The sequence below is a fragment of the Chiloscyllium plagiosum genome, chromosome 1 (assembly GCF_004010195.1).
Source record: "Chiloscyllium plagiosum isolate BGI_BamShark_2017 chromosome 1, ASM401019v2, whole genome shotgun sequence".
In the NCBI taxonomy this organism is placed as follows: Eukaryota; Metazoa; Chordata; class Chondrichthyes; order Orectolobiformes; family Hemiscylliidae; genus Chiloscyllium; species Chiloscyllium plagiosum.
In genome coordinates this window covers 79,707,623-79,729,426 of record NC_057710.1, presented here as the reverse complement: position 1 = coordinate 79,729,426, position 21,804 = coordinate 79,707,623, and the positions used below count along the sequence as shown (strand labels likewise).

The 21,804-nt window shown below is 39.4% G+C and overlaps 1 protein-coding gene across 8 annotated transcripts in view; it reads left to right on the top strand.

The window, feature by feature from the left end:
• Positions 1–21,804, top strand: part of pcm1 (pericentriolar material 1) — a 149,095-nt gene that overhangs the window by 107,528 nt on the left and 19,763 nt on the right. For 7 of the 8 annotated variants that reach the window (XM_043689926.1, XM_043689950.1, XM_043689942.1 and 4 more), the window contains 9 exons: positions 465–599; positions 4,552–4,693; positions 5,451–5,564; positions 11,430–11,566; positions 14,242–14,376; positions 18,301–18,498; positions 19,240–19,299; positions 19,633–19,780; positions 20,507–20,664. In XM_043689926.1, coding sequence (XP_043545861.1) covers positions 465–599; positions 4,552–4,693; positions 5,451–5,564; positions 11,430–11,566; positions 14,242–14,376; positions 18,301–18,498; positions 19,240–19,299; positions 19,633–19,780; positions 20,507–20,664 — 1,227 coding nt within the window. The remainder of the gene's footprint in view (positions 1–464; positions 600–4,551; positions 4,694–5,450; positions 5,565–11,429; positions 11,567–14,241; positions 14,377–18,300; positions 18,499–19,239; positions 19,300–19,632; positions 19,781–20,506; positions 20,665–21,804) is intronic. The other variant, XM_043689959.1, reaches the window with a different exon arrangement.

Genomic DNA, 21,804 nt, shown 5'->3' with positions numbered 1-21,804 from the left:
GTCCTAGGATGGATGTGTTGTCCCAGTCAGTGGTTTCCTTCCTTATCTGTATGTAAGAATACTAATGAGAGAGGGACAACACACCCATATTAGGACGATCCAAACTGAGACACACACGAGAATTCCTAGAAGCATGGTATTCCACCCAGAACTCTATCAACAAACACATGGACCTGCACCTGATTTACCACCCCTTGAGAAAAAGAACAGGAAATGACATCACCATAGGAAATGACATCACATAGGAAATGACATCACCCACACAAAGAAACCCAAACATATAAACAGAAAGCATGAATCATCAGCAGTGCTTTGCCCGGAGGTCCACTGAAGATGTTACCTAGTCGGGTGACAAAACGTCTGGAAATGAACCTTCCAGCTGAGCGAGCAAACCTACATCCAGAACCTCAACCTGAGCTACAAATCTTCTCAAAACTCACAAATGAAGTTGTTTTCTCATCCAGGATATAGTTACAAGACATCTTTCAGATAAGAGCTATAAAGAAGGGAAGCACACTTTATCACAGAATTCAGCGGTATGGATGACATGTAATTCAGAACTGACTCCGAGTGAAAGCCTAGCTACAAGTGATGATGAGGTGAGTACTTTTATGAGATACTAAGTAAACATTCTAAGGTTTTTCAATCCTATGTTGTGAAGAAATCAAAATCTGAATATGTTGTGTTTTTACTCTTGGTACTGTTATGTCATTTTTTTCAAGAATTTCATGTTTTAATTGCGGATATTTTATGAGTCCATCTGCAATGTGAGTTATTTTGATAACTCCAGGAATGTGTTACTGCTCTTGGATCATGATATGCACAGCTGGTGACAAACAAAAAGTATACTTGCCACTTCATTTGTTGCACAATCAGCTGTATCTGAAAACTCATTGATTATTTTGCATTTACCTTAACTGTGGTGAAGGGTTACGTATATGGCTATCGACATCAGATTTCTGGTAAATGTATGACAGAAAGCATCTTTAGGTCAGAGGTATAAAGTGAGTTGAATCTGCTACTACAGAAGATCAGTGAATCAGTTCAAATAGATACATTTAAGAGGAAGCTGGGCAAATGTATGAGAAAGAAGGGAATATAAGGTTACAATGATAGATTTATGTAAGGAAACATGGGTAAGAGGTGCAAGTGGATCTGCCCTGTTTCTGTTCTGTGTACTTGATATATATAATACATAATTTTTTGGGGGGTGACAATTGATTAGGCTTTGTGCACTTTTGGGCAGTGCATTCCAATCAAAAGGAAGTTGAATGTTGACTTTGAAAGCAGCAATGTGCAGGGTCATAGGAAGAAAGGACAATGGGGAACTCATTCATAGAGCTGTTGCACAGACGGTAGATTGAGGGAAATATTGCAGCAATCTTGCCTAGTTGCTTAAATTAGTTTTAGATTCTAGATAGCTTGAAAAAAACTTGTATTTTAGGAGTATTTTATCAGAACAAAAACCTATTTAAAACAAAGTCAGATGTCACGATTTTGGCTCAACCATTATGATTATTTATTTATTCTCAAGTAGCGTTCTTAGCTGACTACTTCCTAGGATAAGTGTACAACAGCTGCTTGACAGCAGAAAAAAAATTGAAGAAACTTGAGGTAAGAAAAACATCTCTTTTAAAATAAGTAGACAAGGTATGAAGAAAGGGAGAGTGAGAAGAATTAACCACTTGCAATATCCAACACCTTCCATTTAGTAAAGTGGTTCAAGATACTTCATGGAAGTGTTATGAAGGGAAATGTGACACCTGATTTGATGTACTACATAGGAAGAGAAGATAGGAGCAGAAGTAAGCCATTTGGCTCTTTAACCTTGCTCTGCCATTTAATATGATCATTCAGTTCAATGTCCTGTTCCCACTTTCTCCCATACCTTTTTGATTGGTTTAGCCTTAAGAGAAAGGAATATTTGGACAGCGATAAATTCTAGGAAACGCCTTCAAAAAGAAAAGTGTGTCAGAGATGGAAAGGTTCACAAAGAATAGTCAAGAGTTTAGATGGTGGAGCTTTTAGAGATGGCATGTGCAAGTTGGAGCAACACAGATGTCAAAACATTGTTGGGATGGAGGAGGCTTAAAAGATGGGAGGGTGAAACCCAAGGAGGGATTTGGAAACTGAGATGAAGATTTTTAAAATCAAATAATTGATAATGAATTAGTGAATGAGATTTAATGTAACTGAGTTAATGGACAGCAGAGTTTTGGATTATTTCTGAAATTTTCTGTAATGTGGAAGGTCAGCCCCACTTGTCAGGAGTACTTTGTGATAGTTGAGTCTTGAGATTACATTTGGTTAAGATTTTCAACTGCAGATAAGCTGAGACAGGGTTGGAGACTAGCAAAGTTAGAGTTCAAAATAGGTGATTTTAATAATATGTGGACTGGTCAGAAGTTGCAATGTTCTGATTTCTCTCATTCTACCTTGGGCGATGACAATCAAGAGCAGTGAAATGAGTGGCTAAGAATTAGAATTTGCCTAATATTTTAGTACGCATCCAACACTAGTAGTTGCAAAAGTAGTGTGAGCATTCCGGGACACAAGGTTCAAGGGAAGTGGCAGTGAGTTAGAGTTGGATATTTTCAGCATACGTGTGAAATCTGATGTATTCTTGGTTGTCATTTGAGGCTGTATACAGATGAGAAGTACAATAGGAGCCAAAATAATGTTGTGAAAGTAAAAACAGAAGCCACTGCAAGTTATCCTTTGTCTATAACTAGGCAGGCAAGACTGGAACCATTTGAGAGCAGGAATATTCAGCTGGAAAATAGAGGAAAAACATTGGAGTGTGACTTCAGTCGAGGAGAAAGTGAGGACTGCAGATGCTGGAGATCAGAGTCGAGAGTGTGGTTCTGGAAAAGCACAGCAGGTCAGGCAGCATCCGAGAAACAGGAGAATCGACGTTTTGGGCATAAATCTGTCTATCATCGGCACTGCCCTCCTGATCTGTCCATTGTTGGCACTGCCCTCCCTGACCTGTACATTGTTGGCACCGCACCCTTGGCGTGTCCTTCGTCTTTCCCATCTATCCACTCCACCTGCCTCTCTGATCTAACACCTCCCACCTTCATCTACCTATTGCATTCTCTGCTACCTTCCCTCCCAACCACACAGCCCCCTCCAAATGGCAGAGCCCACTGACCCACAAGTCTTCTCATCCCTGATGAAGGGCTTATGCCCGAAATGTCGATTCTCCTGCTCCTCGGATGCTGCCTGACCTGCTGAGCTTTTCCAGCATCACACCCTCGAGTGTGTTTTTGTGACAGTCATGTTAAAGAGAGCTCTCATGATTCTAGCTGGTGGTAAATACTGCACAAGTCAGATCCCAGGCAGTCGCAGAACACACATACATATGCCTGTTAATGTTCATGAACCAAAAAAAGCAAGTTTATTGCAAGAGAAAAGAAACCAAAACTATACGAATGTATATAGGATCTTAACATTATCGGCAACATCAAATTTCAACCAGTTTCACAATATTGCAGCTCCCGAGCACACATCAATATATCATCAAAATGACCTACTTCAACCTTTGTAACATTGCTATTTTGCAACTCTCTCTCAGCTCATCTTCAGCTGAAAATCTCAGTCATTTGTAATCTCAACACTCAACTCTGACAAAGTATTCCTCATAATATATGTACAGTATGCACCTTTATCATGGAACATATATGGCAAGAAGGATGAGGAAGGATAATTTGCCATGGACATAGTTATACACAATGTTATTTTTGACTTTTGAGTTGGGTTTTCCGGAGCTATGATGCAACAGACTACTTGAGGATTCAAACATTGCTGAAAAGCTGAAAGGAGGTCAAGAATGTACAATTAAAAGAAGTAAAAGTGAAATTTCAACAAGTGAAAAAACCAAAGACCAGCAATTAAGGAACTGATGACGTGAAAAGAATATGGCAAAGGACAAATCCGCAGAAGAACATGTGGGAACCCGAGGCACAATTAAAGCGGCAAATGAATGCAAAGGGAGCTGGAAAGTGAAGTATTAGGTTGAAGTGCCTATCTGATTAATCAGTGGAGGGAAGAATGAGAGATTTTGTAATACGAAAAAAGAGTTGCTTTATTTTTGTGTGATTTGGGTTTCATTTGAAAATTTGGCAATATTATCTGCACTTCATGGCTTGGAGAGTAGCAAGGCACATGGGGAGAAGTGAGAAGAGAATCCATTGAAGTATAAATAAAAATTTAAGAACGGATCTGATTAAGAGTGCAAAGGGATAGTTGGGACAGGGAAGAAAATGAACAGGCTTGCATTCATAATGTCCCCTCCATGACCTAAGTATATTAATATTTTGCAGCCTATTAATTGCTTTTGAAATATGTTTGCTTTATGAAGACGAATTCACTGGCCGAATTGTGCGTAAGAGGTTCTCTGAAATGACATAATAAAGGGTCAGCTAATCTGTTTCAGTGAAATTATTTGAAGGGTAAGTGTTGACTAGTCTGTCAGAAGAATCTGTTACAGGTGGCAATTATTGCACAATACTTGCAGCTGAGTCATATTTTCCCGTAATGCATTTATAGGACGTCTGTGGAAAAGCTACTGACCATCAAGCCAAGATAGATCTTCAGCAGCATGAAGATGCAGAATATATAGAATCCTTAAAAAATGCCAGCATGTTGTCTTCTACTTCCAACTTAGAACCCTTTGCTAATGATGATCTAGGTAAGGTTCCATATATATTATTGTTTAAACAAATTTTCAATTGAACAATAATCTTTTCATGAATGTAATGAAATAAGATTTAAATTTCCTGAATTTATCTGATTACTTCATGCGACATTGGATTGTGTTATAATATTTTTTTAAAAATGCTTGTTAAATGTCATTTTAATATAAATTCTGAATTTGGTAGTTAAGGTGCAATTTCCTAATACCGTGTGTAATGGTCGTTTTTAGTCTCTATTGTCAACAGTTAGGAAAGCTGTTCTTATGACTTCAACATACGCATCTCTATAATGTTCAGATTAGAAGTGTTGCTTTGTAATTTGGTCTCCTGTCACTGTTTCAAATGTCTGCAAAAAATCTGTCTTCTCCTGTCACTGTTTCAAATGTCTGCAAAAAATCTGTCTTTCTACGACACGGTGGCACAGTGGTAAGCACTGCTGCCTCACAGCGCCAGAGACCCGGGTTCAATTCCCGCCTCAGGCGAATGACTGTGTGGAGTTTGCACGTTCTCCCCGTGTCTGCGTGGGTTTCCTCCGGGTGCTCCGGTTTCCTCCCACAGTCCAAAAATGTGCAGGGTCAGGTGAATTGGCCATACTAAATTGCCCATAGTGTTAGGTAAGGGGTAAATGTAGGGGTATGGGTGGGTTTCGCTTCGGCGGGTCGGTGTGGACTTGTTGGGCCGAAGGGCCTGTTTCCACACTGTAATCTAATCTAATCTAATCTAAATCTAAACATGTGTTTTTTATGAATACAGGTAATACTGTCATTCACTTAGACAAGGCCTTGTCTAGGATGAGAGAGTATGAACACATGAAATTTGAAAATAACCAGATTGATCTCTGTACCAGTGCCATTGAATGTGTTGAAGGTAATTTAGAATAACTGTTGAATGTGAAATGATGTGAATGTGTGCTTAGTGCATAAATAGTTGGGTAGCTAGTAACATATTTTCCAATCACTCAGTTGTAAGGTTTTTGAAAGGCAGTCGATGAGATAGTTTCAAACACTGAGAATGCTGATTGTACTCCAGAAGTCTAGCAGCATCTGGGAAGAGAAATACAGTTAATTCTTCATGACTCATGTTCAGAACAGTTCTTGATTGATGGCTGAAGGTATTGGAACATTATTACCCTCATTTGTTTAGTTTCTAATCACAAATACATGGATAATTATCAATGCAAGAGAAAAAGAATGATTTCTGTGTCCAGTTCTGATCTTGACTCTGTCTCTTCTGGTTCTTGATCCTTCCACTAACAGGCATAGTTTTTCCCTGTCTTCTCTGTTAATCTGTCGTGATTTTGATCAGCTTTGCCAAAGATTGCCACTATTTTAACCAATAATTACACCCCTCGCTTCTACAATCCATCCATGTAACTGAAGTTCCTCAGCTCCAGAGTTTCATCTGCATCAATCTTTTCTGCATATTTCATGCCTTCATGTCCTTTCAAACATGTAGTTCTTAGAATTGGACATAATTGAGTCCAAACTAGTGATTTATACCACTTATCAAACATTCTAATTTTTGGAGTTCATGCTCCTATTTGTAAGGCTCAGAATTCTGTATGTTTTATTAACAGCTTTCTCAACTTGCTGTGCCCTCGCACCTCCTTGACAATTTTACACTTCCTTTTATATTGGCTGTCTTTGTTCTTCCAACCTCACAGTTCAGAATACATTTAAGTTTTGTGTCATTTCAATTTATTAGAATTTTCCTTCAGGGATGTAAGTAGTAGCTGAGGAGGAGTCAGTAATGATGTACTTGGATTTCCAAAATGTTTTAAGATGCATAGAATATGGGGTAATACGACATGAATAGAGAACTAGTTAATGGACAGGAAGTAGAGAGCAAGAATTAGATGGCATTTTCAAGTCAGCAAGCTGATATTAGAGGAGTGCTACACGGATCCATATTGGGGCCTAGGCTACTTGTAATCTTTATTAACAACTTGGACAAAGAGTCTGAGAGTTTTCAGGCAATACAAAACTAGCAGCGAATGTAAACTGACAGCAAGGCACAAACACTGCAGAGAAATATAGACAGTTAAATGTATGAGCTTCAAGGTGGCAGAGCGAGTATAATGTGCAGCAGTGAGGTTATTCACTTTGGTAGTAAGTAGAAAAGCAAATGCATGTTGCTTTATTGTAAGGAACCTAGCATACAGGAACAAGCAAGTCCTGCTACAGCTATTACAGGGCACTAGCAAAACCATGTCTGGTTTACTGTGTGCAGTTTTGATCCCTGTTTACTTCCATTTTAGGTGTTCATGCGATCAGAATTCTCCTGTGAGGCTGGTAAATTGAACCTTTTATATGCTTGAATTTAAAAGAATGAGAGCTGATCTCATCGAAAAGTATAATTGCTTGGAGAATCTGTAACACACAGACACAGTTTCAGGATAAGAGGATAATTCGTTGATTGAGATAATGAGAAACTTCTGTTCAGAAGGTTGTGAATCCTTGAAATTGTCCACCCTAGATAATTGTGGATGCTCAGTTGTTGAGTATATTTACAGCAGAGAGAGATGTTGATATCTCAAAATTGGGATGTGGTGTTGAGCAGTAGATCAGTCATGATCTGGGGCTCTATGGGGTAGACCTGAGGGACAGTTTGGTCACTTGCTCATACTTCTTGTGTTTTTATTTGTTAAACCCTGTCTAAGCAATAGCAAGCAAGGTTGAAAAATCAAATCAGTGCACTGATCTGACTCAAATTCCCATTCAAATTGGCAAAGTCTGTCTAAGTAACTGGATAAAAATTTCAGAGGTCTGAAGAACAGGAGGGTCAGATATTTAAGGTCATCATAACATGGAATATCAACTACACTTTTAGCTGGAGTGTCAACCTCCTTTCGTCAGAAGTCGTCACTTCATCTTGTCACCACATACTTGCAAATTCTACCTTCCTATGGTCATCTGTGAAGTGACTGTGGGGAATTGTGTCACAGTTGTTCACTCTGAAAATGAACAAATTAACCTCTGGAAAATATTGATTTACCTACTTTTTGTACAATTTCTTGTGACTTTGCCATGTTTGACAAATGCAAGATACTTCCCAGAAAAGAAAAATCCACTGGAAGCAACAATGAATACTAATGTTAAATAATTAGGCTGTGGTTTGTTTTTAACTGAATTGATTCATTGCTGTAGATTATTAAACTCATTCTGCTAATGACATGAAGCTCTATCTTGGCTGACTTCCTTGATTTAACTCTAGAGTCCACAATACCAATGAGACAATAAATTCTGAGTAAAGCAGAACCTTTCTTAATGCAATCGTAATGCCAACTTTGACCCCTAAGTTGTGTTTTGGAAGAAATATCAATACTATTATTGAAGACTATCTTTTTCTACCCCTGAAACAGTGTAAGTCTTCAGTTTGTTTGCTGCTGAAACCTTTATCCACACATTTATTTCATTCCCTCTCCTCATCCAATTAGTTTAAATCCCTCTCTGCAGTTCTAGATATGCCAGTGAATTGGTTCCAGTATGGTTCATGTGAAGCTGATCCCATCAAGCTAACTTCTTCCAACCCAGTACTGGTACCGGTGCCTCTCAAACTGAAAGTCATTGTACCTACACCAATCTTTGAGCCACGAATTTAACTCCTTGACTTTATTTACCCCACGTCAGTTTGGCTGTGGCTCAGGTTGTAATCCGGAGATTATTACCTTGGAGGTATTCTTTCTAATTTAGCTCCTAATCGTTCAAGGCCTTGCAGTGAAATCTCCTTTTTCATCCTACCAGTGTCATTGGTACCAACGTGGTCAACAATACTGGACCCCTCTCATCCCTCTACAAGTTTTTCAGCCAAGAGGAGGTGTCCTTAACCCTGATACACGACATGCAGTATTGCCTTCCTGACTGTACGAAGGTCCCATAGTTAGTTTCCTTTCCCTCCCTGCCATCTACACAACCTGCAAGAATCTCATAAATGTTGGACACTTGCAGGAGTTGAGGTTCCTCTCTTTTAACCTCCTGGAACCTTATATCTGCCTCACCTGCAGTCACATACTCCTGTTCCTGATCACAAACCAATTTTGAATTATCTAATCTCAAGACTGCCTCCTGGAGCCTAGGGTCGAGGTAATTTTCCTGTTCCCTGATGTAGTGCAATAATGATTCAACACCTTGAACTTACGAAGTCTCAAACCATTCTCTGTTCCGTTGTTCCACAATTTCTATGATATTCATACACTGATGATGGCGCTATGTTTCATATTAGGATGGTGAGTGAAATTTGCATACCTCCTGCCCTTGTTTTTCTAGAAAATAGAGGTTCCATCTTTGGAAGGTGTGGTTGAAGGAACCCTTATTGCTGAAATGCATCTTCTAGATTGTATGCACTGCTGCCTATGCTCTCGTGCAAGAGGAGGGAACTAATATTCAAGGTGGTGGATGGAGTACCAATCAAGTGGGTTTATCTTGGGTGGTATCAAGCTTGTTGAGTGCTTGTTGGAGCTGCACTCATCCAGGGAAGTCTAGAGTACATTGAACATAGAACTGTTCGGCACAGGACAGGCCCTTCAGCCCTTGTTGTTGTGCTGATCCTTTATCCTACTCTAAGATCAAACTAACCTATGTAGCCTTCATTTTACTATCATCCATGTGTCTATCCAAAAGTCACTTAAATTTCCCTAATGTACCTTACTCTATTACCACCGCTGGTAGTGCATTCCATGCATCTGCCACTCTCTGTGTAAAGAAACGACCTCTGACATCTCCCCTACACCTTCCTCCATTCACCTCAAAATTATGCCCCCTTGTGATGGTCATTTCTGCCCTGGGAAAAAGTCTCTAACTATTCATTCTGGCCAGGCCTCTCATCATGTTGTACACCTCTATCAAGTTACCTCACACCCTTCTTCGCTCCAATAAGAAAACCTTTAGCTCCCTCAACCTTTTATCATAAGACATGCTATCCAGTCCATGCAGCATCCTAGTAAATCTCCTCTGCACCTCTAAAGTTACCACATCCTTCCTATAACGAGGTGATCAAAACTGAACACAATATTCCAAGTATGGTTTAACCAGGACTGTATAAAGCTGCAGCATAACCTCGCGGCCCTTAACCTCAATCCCACCCACTAATAAAAGCCAACACACCAGATGCTTTCTAAACAACCCTATCAACTTGGGTGGCAAACTTTCAGGGATCTGTGGACATGGACCCAGGATCCCTCTGTTCCCCCACACTGCTAAGAATCCCTTTTATCTTGTATTCTGCATTCAAATTCAACCTACCAAAATGAATCATGTCACACTTTTCCAGGTTGAACTCTTGCCACTTATTCCCCAGCCCAGTTCTGCACCCTGTCAATATCTCATTGCAACCTGCAACATCCCTTCGCACTATCCAAGATGTTTATAAAAATCGTAAAGAGTCAAGATCCCAGAACAGATTCCTGCAGAACACCACTGGACACCAAGCTCTAAGCTGAATACTTTCCATCTACTACCACGATATGTCTTCTGTGGGCCAGCCAGTTCTGTATCCAGACAGCTAAATTCCCTTGTATCCCATGCCACCTTACTTTCTGAATGAGCCTACCATGGGGAATCTTATTAAACACCTTGCTAAAATCGACGTACACCACATCCACTGCTCTAGCTTCATCAATTAGATTAGATTACATTACATTACATTACAGTATGGAAACAGGCCCTTCGGCCCAACAAGTTTACACCGACCCGCCGAAGCGCAACCCACCCATACCCCTACATTTACCCCTATACCTAACACTACGTGCAATTTAGCATGGCCAATTCACCTGACCTGCACATCTTTGGACTGTGGAAGGAAACCGGAGCACCCGGAGGAAAGCCACGCAGACACGGGGAGAACGTGCAAACTCCACACAGTCAGTCGCCTGAGGCGGGGATTGAACCCGGGTCTCTGGCGCTGTGAGGCAACACTGCTAACCACTGTGCCACCGTGCTGCCCACTGTGCCGTCACATCCTCAAGAATTCAACAAGGCTTGTGAGGCATGACCCACCCCTCTCAAAGCCATGCTAACTATCTCTAATCAAACTATGGTTTTCCAAGTAATCATAAATCCTGTCTGTCGGAATCCTCTCTGATAATTTGCCGGCCACAGACGTAAGACTGACTGACTGACTGGTCTGTAATTCCTAGGATTATCCCTATTCCCTTTGTTAAACAAGGAAATAACATTCGCTACCCACCGATCATCTGATACTACTCCAATGGACAGTGAAGATGCGAAGATCATTGCCAAAGACGCAGCAATCTCCTCCCTTGCCTCCTGTAGTAACCTTGGGTATATCCTGTCCCTATCCCAGGGGACTTATCTATCCTCATGTTTTCCAAATATTCAGCATATCCTCCTTCTTAACATCAACCTGTTCCAGCATATAAACCTGTTTCACGCTGTATTCCATCGTACTCCTGATTTGTCTATGTTGAATAGGTTTTAAAAATCAAATGATGAATTACTGCAGAATTTCCTGCCTCTGACCTGCTCCTGTAGCCACTGTACTTGTATATCTGGTCCAATTAAAATTCTGAGCAGTGATGCTCAAGGTGTTGCTAATGAGAGGTGTGATGATGCATTTGAATGTCACAGAGAGTTGCAGATGGCTATTGTTTGCTACGAGCCTGGATATTGTCCGCAGTCACTTGAAAATAAAATTTCTTTTTTAGATCACTTTATTTTTAATGTGACAAAGTAGAACAATTAAATATCTGTACTTTTCCTTCTGTGATAAATTCAGATGGGTATAACGCTGGAAATAGCTGTACAACAGACAGTGTTCCTGATGCTTCTAATGTTACTTGCCCTCGCGTAGACACACAACAACTGGACAAGCAAATAAAGGCCATCATGGCAGAAGTAATTCCGTTTCTGAAGGTGAGCTACAAGTAAAACAGTGTTTTAATGAAGCATTTGCTTCTTTAAAGTTTTTTTTCTCAACTTTTAACATCATTGAGAAACTTGGTAATTTCTGTTTCATTTCTTAACATTGTAAATACGTAGATTCCAGATTTGGTAACATGTGAGAAAGCATTCATCTTGTTATTTTAGCACATTATACTGATAACACCTCTTATTCACTTAATTGCAAAAGTTGAACAAAATGGCGTCCAAACAGGATAAACCATTTTTATTATTTTCATTTAGAGTACAGTTACAAACACCTTACCTTGCATGCTTTCTGCTAAAGTGGATAAGTTCATTTTCCCACGCTAAAGTTGATCTGCCAGATCTTTGCTCACTATTCCGCTTGCTCTGATCTATGTACCATCTTCTGATTTCAGTGCCCTGGTTACAATTTTGCTTTTGTTATGGTCTCAGCTGATGGTGCCACTAGCCAAGTTGAAACCCAAACCTGGCCCCATAGACAATTGGTTATTTTTATTTAAGTGAATGGGATGGTCAGATCTCAGCCCTGAATATGCTTAACAATCCAGCCTTAACATTATTCTGTGGTAGAGAATTCCACAAATTCATCATCCTGTGAGAGAAAGAACTCCCTCCTCATCTGTCTTCAATGGGTGACAGACTCTTGAGATTCTGCTGTCTGGTCTGAGATTTTCCCACAACAGGAGATGACTTTTGGCATCAACAATCTGAAGCTCCCCAAGAATCTTATGGTTCAATAATGCAACATTCTTCAAAACTCCAGTGGCTATAAGTCCAATCTACTCAAGCTCTCCTTCGTGAGAAAACCCTTCCATACCCAGAATCAACCTAGGAACCCTCTCAACCAATGCCAGTTCTTCTGACCTTAGATAAAGAGACAAAACTGTTCACAGTATTCCAGCTGTGGTCTGACTAGTGCCTGTGTAGTTTAGCAAGATCTCTCTATTCTTATACTCCAATCCATTTGAAGTAAAGATCAACATTCTATTGCCTTCCCTGTTACCTGCTGAACCTGAGTACAGGGAATGTGGGTGTAGTGTCTGCAGGCAGGGGGTGGTCAGGTGTTGAGGGTGTTCATGTCTGGTGGCAGGGGAACAAGGAAAGCTTGTCTAACAGTGGGGGGGAAAGGGTTACAGAGCAGGGGAACATGGAGGCGCGATCTGCACTGTGAAGAAGGGGGCGGGGTTGAGTATTGAACAGGTGGTGATTGCAGTGAACAGTCACACCAGGTCTGGAGAAGGGGAAGTCTTGGGGGCAGTGGATGTTGAGAGTGAAGCACGGGGAGGGAGTTTAGGTGCTTAGTGGGGAATGGGTCCAGTGAAGGGGAGCACGAGACCAATGCAGTGTGTGTGAAGGGGTGATTGTATGCAGCAGCAGGGGTGATGAGGAGTCGGGTGCAGCCCCTGGGAAGAGGGAGTTGGGTTGAGGTCTGGTTACGCAATTCATCTCACAAAGGTGTAGTTGGGAGTTTAATGAGTATGTATGAGGTCATTTGAATATTTACCTCTCAGGAGTTTATGTATTTAATAATTTAACTTTTCCTGAGTAGTAATTTACATAATTTTGTCAGAACCCCATTGAATTCTCTGATTTCACTGAAAAGTTCCAAGCATAGAGCAATTTCCTGGGCAATTTCACTGCTGCAATAGGGACACTGCAGGGATCCCACGCACAACTTTCGTCTACGCTGGAATAATGACTGTCAAGCCATCAGAAAATCCATGCCAATATATATTGCAAATAATTGTGTCCCCAGCACTGATCCCTGTGGCACTCTGCGAGTTACAGTTCACCATCCTGAAAATGTTGCCCGTACACCTTTTTACTCTGTCTATCAGGTAGCCAGTTTTCTGTCCAAGCTCATTTCCTACCCAAACACTGTGGGCTCTTATTAAGTAACATTCTGTGTAGTACCTGACCAAACACTTTCTGGAAATCCAAATATATCTACTGATTGACATTTCGCTATCCTGCTTGATACATTCTCCATGAATTGTAATGAATTTGTGAGGCATGATTCCCTTCGTGAACTCTGCTTGATCACATTTTGTATTTCCAAATGCTGTTTGTTTGCGTCCTTTATAATAGATTCTAACATCTTCCCAAGATGCTTTGCTATCATCTACAAGTCACACTGCCTCAACTCACCCAAGCTCCTTTGACATATTCCAAATTTATGAACTCTGTGTTTAGAAGGACAGGCAGAAGATACATGAATACAACACCACCTGCAAGTTCCCCTCCAAGATGAACACAATCCTGCTGAGGAACTAGGTCATCATTCCTTCAGTGTCATAGAATCTCCCTTCTTTATAGCTCATTAGGTGCACCTCCACCACATGGAGTGCAATGGATTATAAAGGTGGCTAACGACTACCTTCTGATGTGCGATTAGAATTGCTCTTTTTTTCTTTCTGCCTTTTGATTAGCAAAATTGCTTTTGTGTCAGACAGAGAGAAAAACCTTGGAAAGTTGAAGTTTGAGAAAAGTTTTCATTTTCATACAGCTACAGAAACTCTGTCTTGAGTTAAGTGATGCTGATCTATGCATGAAGCTTGTACTTGAGCCAAAGAATGGAAAGAAAATCAATATAAATAAGCCAATGATGTTCCTAATGATAAACATACAATTACAACTTTGTTCTGCTAACTTGTTCTTTTCAGGAACATATGGATGATGTGTGCTCCCCACAGTTACTAACTACTATTGGACGCATGGTCTTGGCCCTCACACAACAGAATGATGAAAGCAAGGAGTTTGTCAAGTTCTTCCATGATCAACTTGGTGCCATACTTCAGGTTTGTTTTTTAACTGCCCATTACAGTTCAGTTTGTTTTGAAATATTTTTTAAATGCACTTAATATATATTGACATCATCATCTGAGTTTGTTTGTTTCTGAATGTACTAGTGCACTGGGTAGATTGAAAACCACACTTACGACTTCCCCTAAGCTGTATGATCTTGTAGCAACCAGAACCTTCCATTTAGGCAATGTGCAAGTTGGCCTTTAAATTAATGTATGTGTTAAGCTATGCAGAAGAATTTAAAGGGACTACATAATTAAATCATCCAAGCAATCCAAAAAAAAATGCATGTTGCTGTAAACTAAAGTCCAAAAAGGATCAGTTGAATAACTGATCCTGGTTTAGATAATTATCCAAATGAGAGTATTGCGTGTGTGTGTGTGTGTATATATATAAAATCTGGTGAATTAAAGACAAGAATTCAGCATAAAACCTCATGATGCAGTTTCATTATCACCTCTTGGCTACAAGCTGAGCATGATGGGAGCTAAGTATTCCAGGCTTTAGGATCATTGTAAAGAATAGGGAAATTGTGAAAGGAGGTGTAGCAGCGATACTGATCACTTATTTAATTACTGCAGTACAAAAAGGATTTGTGTATGGATGATCAGGGAATAGTATAGTATGTAAGTCAATGGTAGGAGCTGCTTGAGATATTCTGACACTTGTGTTGAATTGGGTTATCTATAAATACATAGAATTATGCAGATCTCTACAGCACAGAAACATGCCCATGGTCCCACAAATGTATAATGGTGTCTCTGATTTATGTGAGCCTTCTCTCACCTTATCTTATTCTTATAACAGCCTTGCATTCCTTTTACTGTTCTGCCTGATCTAGCTTACTCTGAAATGCATCTATTCAAATCACCTCAACTTCCAGAATGTAGCACATTCCACGTTCTTACTGCTCCATATCAAGAGGTTTTTTCTGAACTTATTTTTATTTCTATTTCTATTATATCCAACAACCTTTTTGTTTATTTAAGGATTTTGCCAGTGTTTATTCCCATCCCTAGATTCCCCAGAGAAACTGCCTTCTTGCAGTCCATTTGGCGTCAGCATGCCCCACAATGCTATTGGGGAAGGAATTCCATTTTGGCTCTAAAACAGTCAAGGAACAGTGATATAGTTCCAACTAGGGATGGTGAAATGACTGTGAGAATTCTCAAGTGGCTGTGTTCCCAATTATCTGTTGCCCATGTCATTCTAAATGGCAGTAGGTTTGGGTTTGGAAGGTGCAGTCTAAGCAACTTTAGTGAGTTTCTGCAGTACACCTTGTGTTAATTAGCCTCAAACAGATCTTTTTTTCCAGAGAAAAGAACCCCAGTCTGTTCACTCTATCATGATAATTGTGTCTTCTCAATTCTAATGACAGACTTGTAATTTTTTTTGCACTTTTCCAGTGCTTCTGTGATCTCATGTGATATCATAATTGTGATCTAATCAAGGTTCTTTATAACCCAACTTCTCTACTTTTGATTTGGATATCTGTAGAGGTGAATCCTTTGAACATTTAAATCACCGGATGAGAAGTGCAGATTAGCAGCAATTCATGATGCCACTGAATTCCTTTGTATCTGACCCATTTAGAAATTCCAGGAATTTCTAGAACAATGTTTTACAAAGAACAACGCAGCACAGGAACAGGTCATGCAGCCCTCCAAGCTTGCGCTGTCACATTTTGCCCTTCCATACTTAAACTGTCTTCTCTTACAGGATCCATATCCCTCTGTTCTCTTCCTATTCATGTTTTCTTCTAGGTGCTTCTTGAATGCTGCTGTTGTGTCTCTTTCTGTCACCGCCACCTCTGGCAGCATGTTTCAGGCACTCACCACCCCTTGTGTGAAAAACTTGTCACGCATAGCTCTTCTAACCATCCCCCACTGCACCTTGAACTTGTGTCTGCTAATAATTGACCTCTCCATCCTGGGGGAAAAGCCTCATACTTTCCACTCTCCATGTCATTCACAATGTTATAAACTTTTACCAGGTCACCTCCACCTCCTGCGTTCCATTGAAAACAAACCCAGTGTATCCAGCCTTTCTTCATAGCTAAAATCCCCCAAGTTTTAGAACTAACTTGGTAACGGGCCAAATGACATAATGCTGAGTAACACATCAGAATTAGTTATCAATTTGGTAAACAGGGAACATCTTTTAAATAATATGCAATAGCCCAGATTTTACGTTAGGTGGTAGTGTACAAACCCAGACCTAAGATAAAAATATAAGTTTGTGATAGCTTGGACAGGAATCTCACTTGTGTGGAAGCAAGTTGCAGTATTATCCTGCAATGGTGTTCAAGGGGGATGAAAGAAACAGATTGCACGCTATGGTAAATCAAAGCCACATGAACAAAATCTGTCCAAAGTTGTTATCTGCACTATCTGTTCTAAATTATTAAAAGTTTATTGCAATGAAAAATGAGGATAACTATAAATAAATAATTTTTAAAAGTCAGGCATTGTAGTATTTAGGTTGTCAGATAAGTCATGTTTAATCTCATAGGCATTTAGGCATTTACACATTTAAGAAGTCTGTTAGAGGCAGATTTAACTCAATTTGTTAGACTGTGCTTTAGTAATGCCAACAGCACAGATTCAGTCCTCATAATGACCAAGGTTGCTCTTGGAATCTGTCTTTCTTATACCATTGTAATACCATGACAGTGGACTCGTGACTAGCAATCTTTGGGCAGCAAATAGGGCGAGAGAGGGAGATAAATCATTTGAAATTTCAGTTATTAGTCTTATGGAGAGTTGAAACGGTCAGACAGCTGTTTGAACACTTAAATCATTTCTCTGGTATTGGTGTTCTCAGCATATATTTGTTAACTACTCCTGGAGGCCTTATGTGTTCATACAGGTTCAGGCTTTATATGTTCTTTTTTCCTCATTTCATGTGATTTCATTAACATCATTTTGGCTATCCCAGCAAATTTGGATTAATATCTTAAAAATGGAGATATTCAGCAAAGTGCGTGTTTGTAGAAAATATCATGTTATGTGCAGTCAATGTCTTAGAGAGTTAAATTGCAAGAAGTACAAGTAAATTTTTATTGATTTGGTTGTACAGAACTTTAGTGATGAAAATAAACACATTTTGTCAAAACATTTTGTCTTGCAATAATCAAGAAAAAACTCAATGTATTGATATAAAGAACAAGCTACATATGTATCTTAAGAGTAGTACCTGATTGGCTATCAAATAGACTCTAATTGGTGGAGGTGTTGCCATGGGAAATCCACCAGTCATCACTAACTGAGCATGCACTGGCACTTGTGCCTGAAGCTGATGGCAAATGCTTCACAAACAAAATATTCTTGAAGCTGGATGCCTGAAATAAAAACTTGAATAACTCATCACAGCCGGCAGCATAGGTGGAGAGAGAAGCAGTTTCAGCTCATGACTTTTTAAATGGAATCGCAAATGCTTCAGCCTTGTTCTTTGCACTGATTTGCTAGGCTGCACATTCACACAGGATAAGTGTGTATTTGGAGTTACTCCATCTCGTGAGTAATTTATTCACCATATTCATGATTGGACATGGAAGGGCTGCAGAGTTTTCATCTCATCCAGAAGAGCAAGGGTTATGTTTTTATGGAATTAGTTTAAATGATTTATTTATCTAATTTTGGAGTACCAAGGGAACTCTTCGGTGTCACAATTCAAAAGAGAGAAATCAAGGTTCTTTAGGGGTGAACTCAGAAAGCGTATTCACACCTGTAATGGGTGGGGTGAAATCTGGAACTCATTCACTAACAAAAATTGTAGATTCTGTATCAACTGAAAATTTCAAAATTGATACTGATTTTTTTTCAGTTAAGAAATGGGTTATTAATCAACCATGATCAAATGAATTGTTGACTTCTGATTACATGTTCCATGATTGAAGCTTTGATTTATTCATGTAGGATTCACTGGCAAAGTTTGCTGGTAGAAAACTCAAGGAATGTGGGGAGGATTTGCTGGTGGAAATCTCAGAGATTTTGTTTAATGAACTCGCATTCTTCAGACTTATGCAAGATTTGGATAACAGCAGTGTGGCAGCAAAGCAAAGATGCAAAAGACTAAAAGAAGTTGCATCTTTTAAACAACGTTATACAACTGAGGTGTGGTAATGCGCTTGTGTTTACATACACTTTCTAAACTTGCAAATATGTTTGTTTGAATATTTGTGTGGCTTGAACAATAATTGTAAGTGAGAAAAAGAATTCATTGGCATTTGTAAGTAGATATTGAAATAATTTTAATCTGGAAAATGTTCAAACTGGGAATATAATCTCTGTACAATTTCTTTACTGGATGCTTGTGGACTAAGAAGTCTAAGCATGAGATTGTTCTTTTTATTCATTCTTGGGGCAGGGGCATCGCTGGATTAACCAGCATTTGTTACTTGTCCCTTATTTTTTCAAGGCAGTTAAGAGTCAACTACATTGTTGTGGATCTGGAGGTAGGCCAGACCAGATAAGAAAGGCAGCTACCTTCCCTCAAGGACATTAGTGAACCAAGTAGCTTTTTTTCCCCCAACTGACAATGGTTTTATGGTTATCATTTAGATGCTTAATTCCAGATTTTTACTGAGTTAAAATTTCACCCTCTACCATGGCGGTATTTTAAACTGCATCTCTGCATTACTAGTCTAGCGATGATAATATTAGCGATGATAATATTAGGGCATCTCCCCATTTTTGGTCATATGAAAGTGTATTCTGTTGTTGGAATTTGCCCAGGTCTATGAAAGGAATAGTAAAGGCATATTTTTTAGACAACCAGCATGAAATGATACATACTTTAGTTTGCGGTGAAAGCTGTTTTATAAGGTATTGTACTAAAAATATTCCTTTTAACAGGAGAAACAGCATTTCAAAGAGAATGGTTCCTCTGCAGAAGAGCTTGAAGATGAAGACAAAGTAAGTCTGACTGAAAAAAAGAAATCAGTGAATGGTCACTGTTGACTGTGGCTTTTGTTGTTCTGATTTTTTAAAAGAAATCTGACTTTTGATGGCTTAATGAAGTAATTGCTTCAACAAATGTTTTAGGTTCTATCAGAGTCCTCTCAACCGCCGTGGAATATTATGCAAGATGAATAATTTGCTTTAGAAGTTTGGATTTATCAACATTTTTGTTCAAATTCTTTGAACAAATTAAATGTTTAAACTAATAGTATTCCTGGTAGATTTTTGTGAGCTTTTTAATATTCTAGGTAACAAACTTGGTTTAACTGTTAATTTTTGATTTTGTAGGATAAGGATGAAAGTGAAACAGCAAATGCAGATGGTCTCAAAGTAAATGAGTCAACTGAAGCTGAGCTCTTATTGAAAAGTGCTTTGTCTGACAGAGAGGAGGATGATGTCGACAGTGAAGTACTGCCTGCAAAATGTGTCTCTATAAGTAAGAAGCTTTTCAACAGAATAATTTACCTGTTATGCAGGTAAAATGCATATTATGTTTCGTGTGTTGAAAACCACCTCCCATACGCAAGTTCTCTCCTCTGGGGGGATTGGGGCAACTAAGACACAGGATTTCTCATGGTTTATGCTATCAAGGTCAGAGTGCCGCCGCCTCTTTCCTCAGCCAACCAAAATTTGATGCATCATTTGTACAGGTATGTAAAAATGAAGAGTAAGCCACAGATAGTGTGGAATTTGAGCTCACACCAAGGTCTGCCAGGTTTGATCTAAAACGCTTCCATAAGCTCAATGGCGAAATATGGTTTTTCAACCCCACTTCACTGTGTCCTGTATGAACTCTGGGTATTTCTGTTTTGTGTGCCATCCAATAAATTGAATATTAATTTTAAAATAGGTAAAGCAGTTTTTCAGGAATTTATGAAGTTAATTTGGTTTGACTAAAATGAACAAAATGGAGGTGAACTGGTGAACTGTAGAACTATGTAAATACACTTTAAGATGCTTAAGTGGGAAGCACAACTTAATGCAAAATTTTGGACGATTGTAGCCCTGTGGAAAGAAAATATATAAGTGTTAAAAAATCTAGGAAAGCTTAAAATCTGAATGACTCGCAATTTCAGTTTGTGATTTACTTAGTATAGTGCAAGTTTAATTCACGATAGAAAAGGAATATAAAACTGATCTTTTAATTTATTGAAATCATCAGGTCTGTCCAAGGCTGAAACTCAGGCCCTGACTAATTATGGCAGTGGGGAGGATGAGAATGAAGAAGACGAAATAGAGGATTTTGACGCTGGAACTATTGATGTCCAAACGTCACTTCAAGCCAGCAATGAAATTGCTGATGAAAATGATCCTGAACAGGTAATGTATTCAATGAGTATTATTCTGACTGCGATGAGAGTGCCCTTAATTGTGCCTGATTGTTCTAAAAGCGATCCTAGGCTGGATAAAATCCTAATTAGAACACCAAATTGTCCAATTTGCATTTCTGTCTGCTATTGAGGACAAAAGCAATTCAAACATAGTTTTGTTATTAACAGAAAATAACTTTTTTGCAGCACACTTAACCAAAAGTAGGGAAAGAAGAATTTTTGAATAATTACTATGCAGCCGAAACAATATTCCTCCCAAAACCCTAACTGCACATACAGCATTCACAATTATGACAGACACGTGACAAAGGGTTTGACACAGATACTACAGGTGGAAAAAAATTACGGACAAGGTAAAGAAAATTCTGAAGATTAAAAGCCCATATTTCTGGGATGGATTCAGATGTCTCTCAGTACTTTTTGAGTAAGAAGAAAATGAAAGCTTTGAGTTTGCAGGCTGCCCTGGCTCTTACAGCTTTTTAGCACTCTGCAGCTCAACCAATTAAAGGGCTGTCACCTGAGAATATTCTGAACTCAGAGGAACTCAGCCTCAGATTCTCCCTTACTGCTTGAAAAAGCATTTGTCAGGCATTGACTGAAGCACTTCATCTTCAAGTTGCAAACTGTCCTGGCATTCCATTTATGTAACAGTCCAACTTCCGTTTACAGTCCTAAAAAAGAAAAATATGTGGCCTTTTATAGCATATTGACTTCCCTTTGCATTTCAAAGTTAACTTTAGGATTATTAGTCCAAAAATGTGCAGGTTAGAAGGATTAGCCATGCTAAATTGTAGTGTCTAGAGGATGGATTAGTCATGATAATATGTGGGGTTACAGGGATGGAGTGTGGGGCTGAGGCCAGGTGGGATGCTCTTACAGAATCACACCACTGAAACAGACCCTTCAGTCCATGCCAACCATAATCCCAAACTAAACTCGTCCCACCACCTGCACCTGGTCCATATCCCTCCAAATCTTTCCTATTCATGTACTTATCCAAGTGTCTTTTAAACATTGCTGAAAATGTGTTGCTGGAAGAGCGCAGCAGGTCAGGCAGCATCCAAGGAGCAGGAGAATCGACGTTTCGGGCATTAGCCCTTCTTCAGGAATGAGGAGAGTGTGCCAAGCA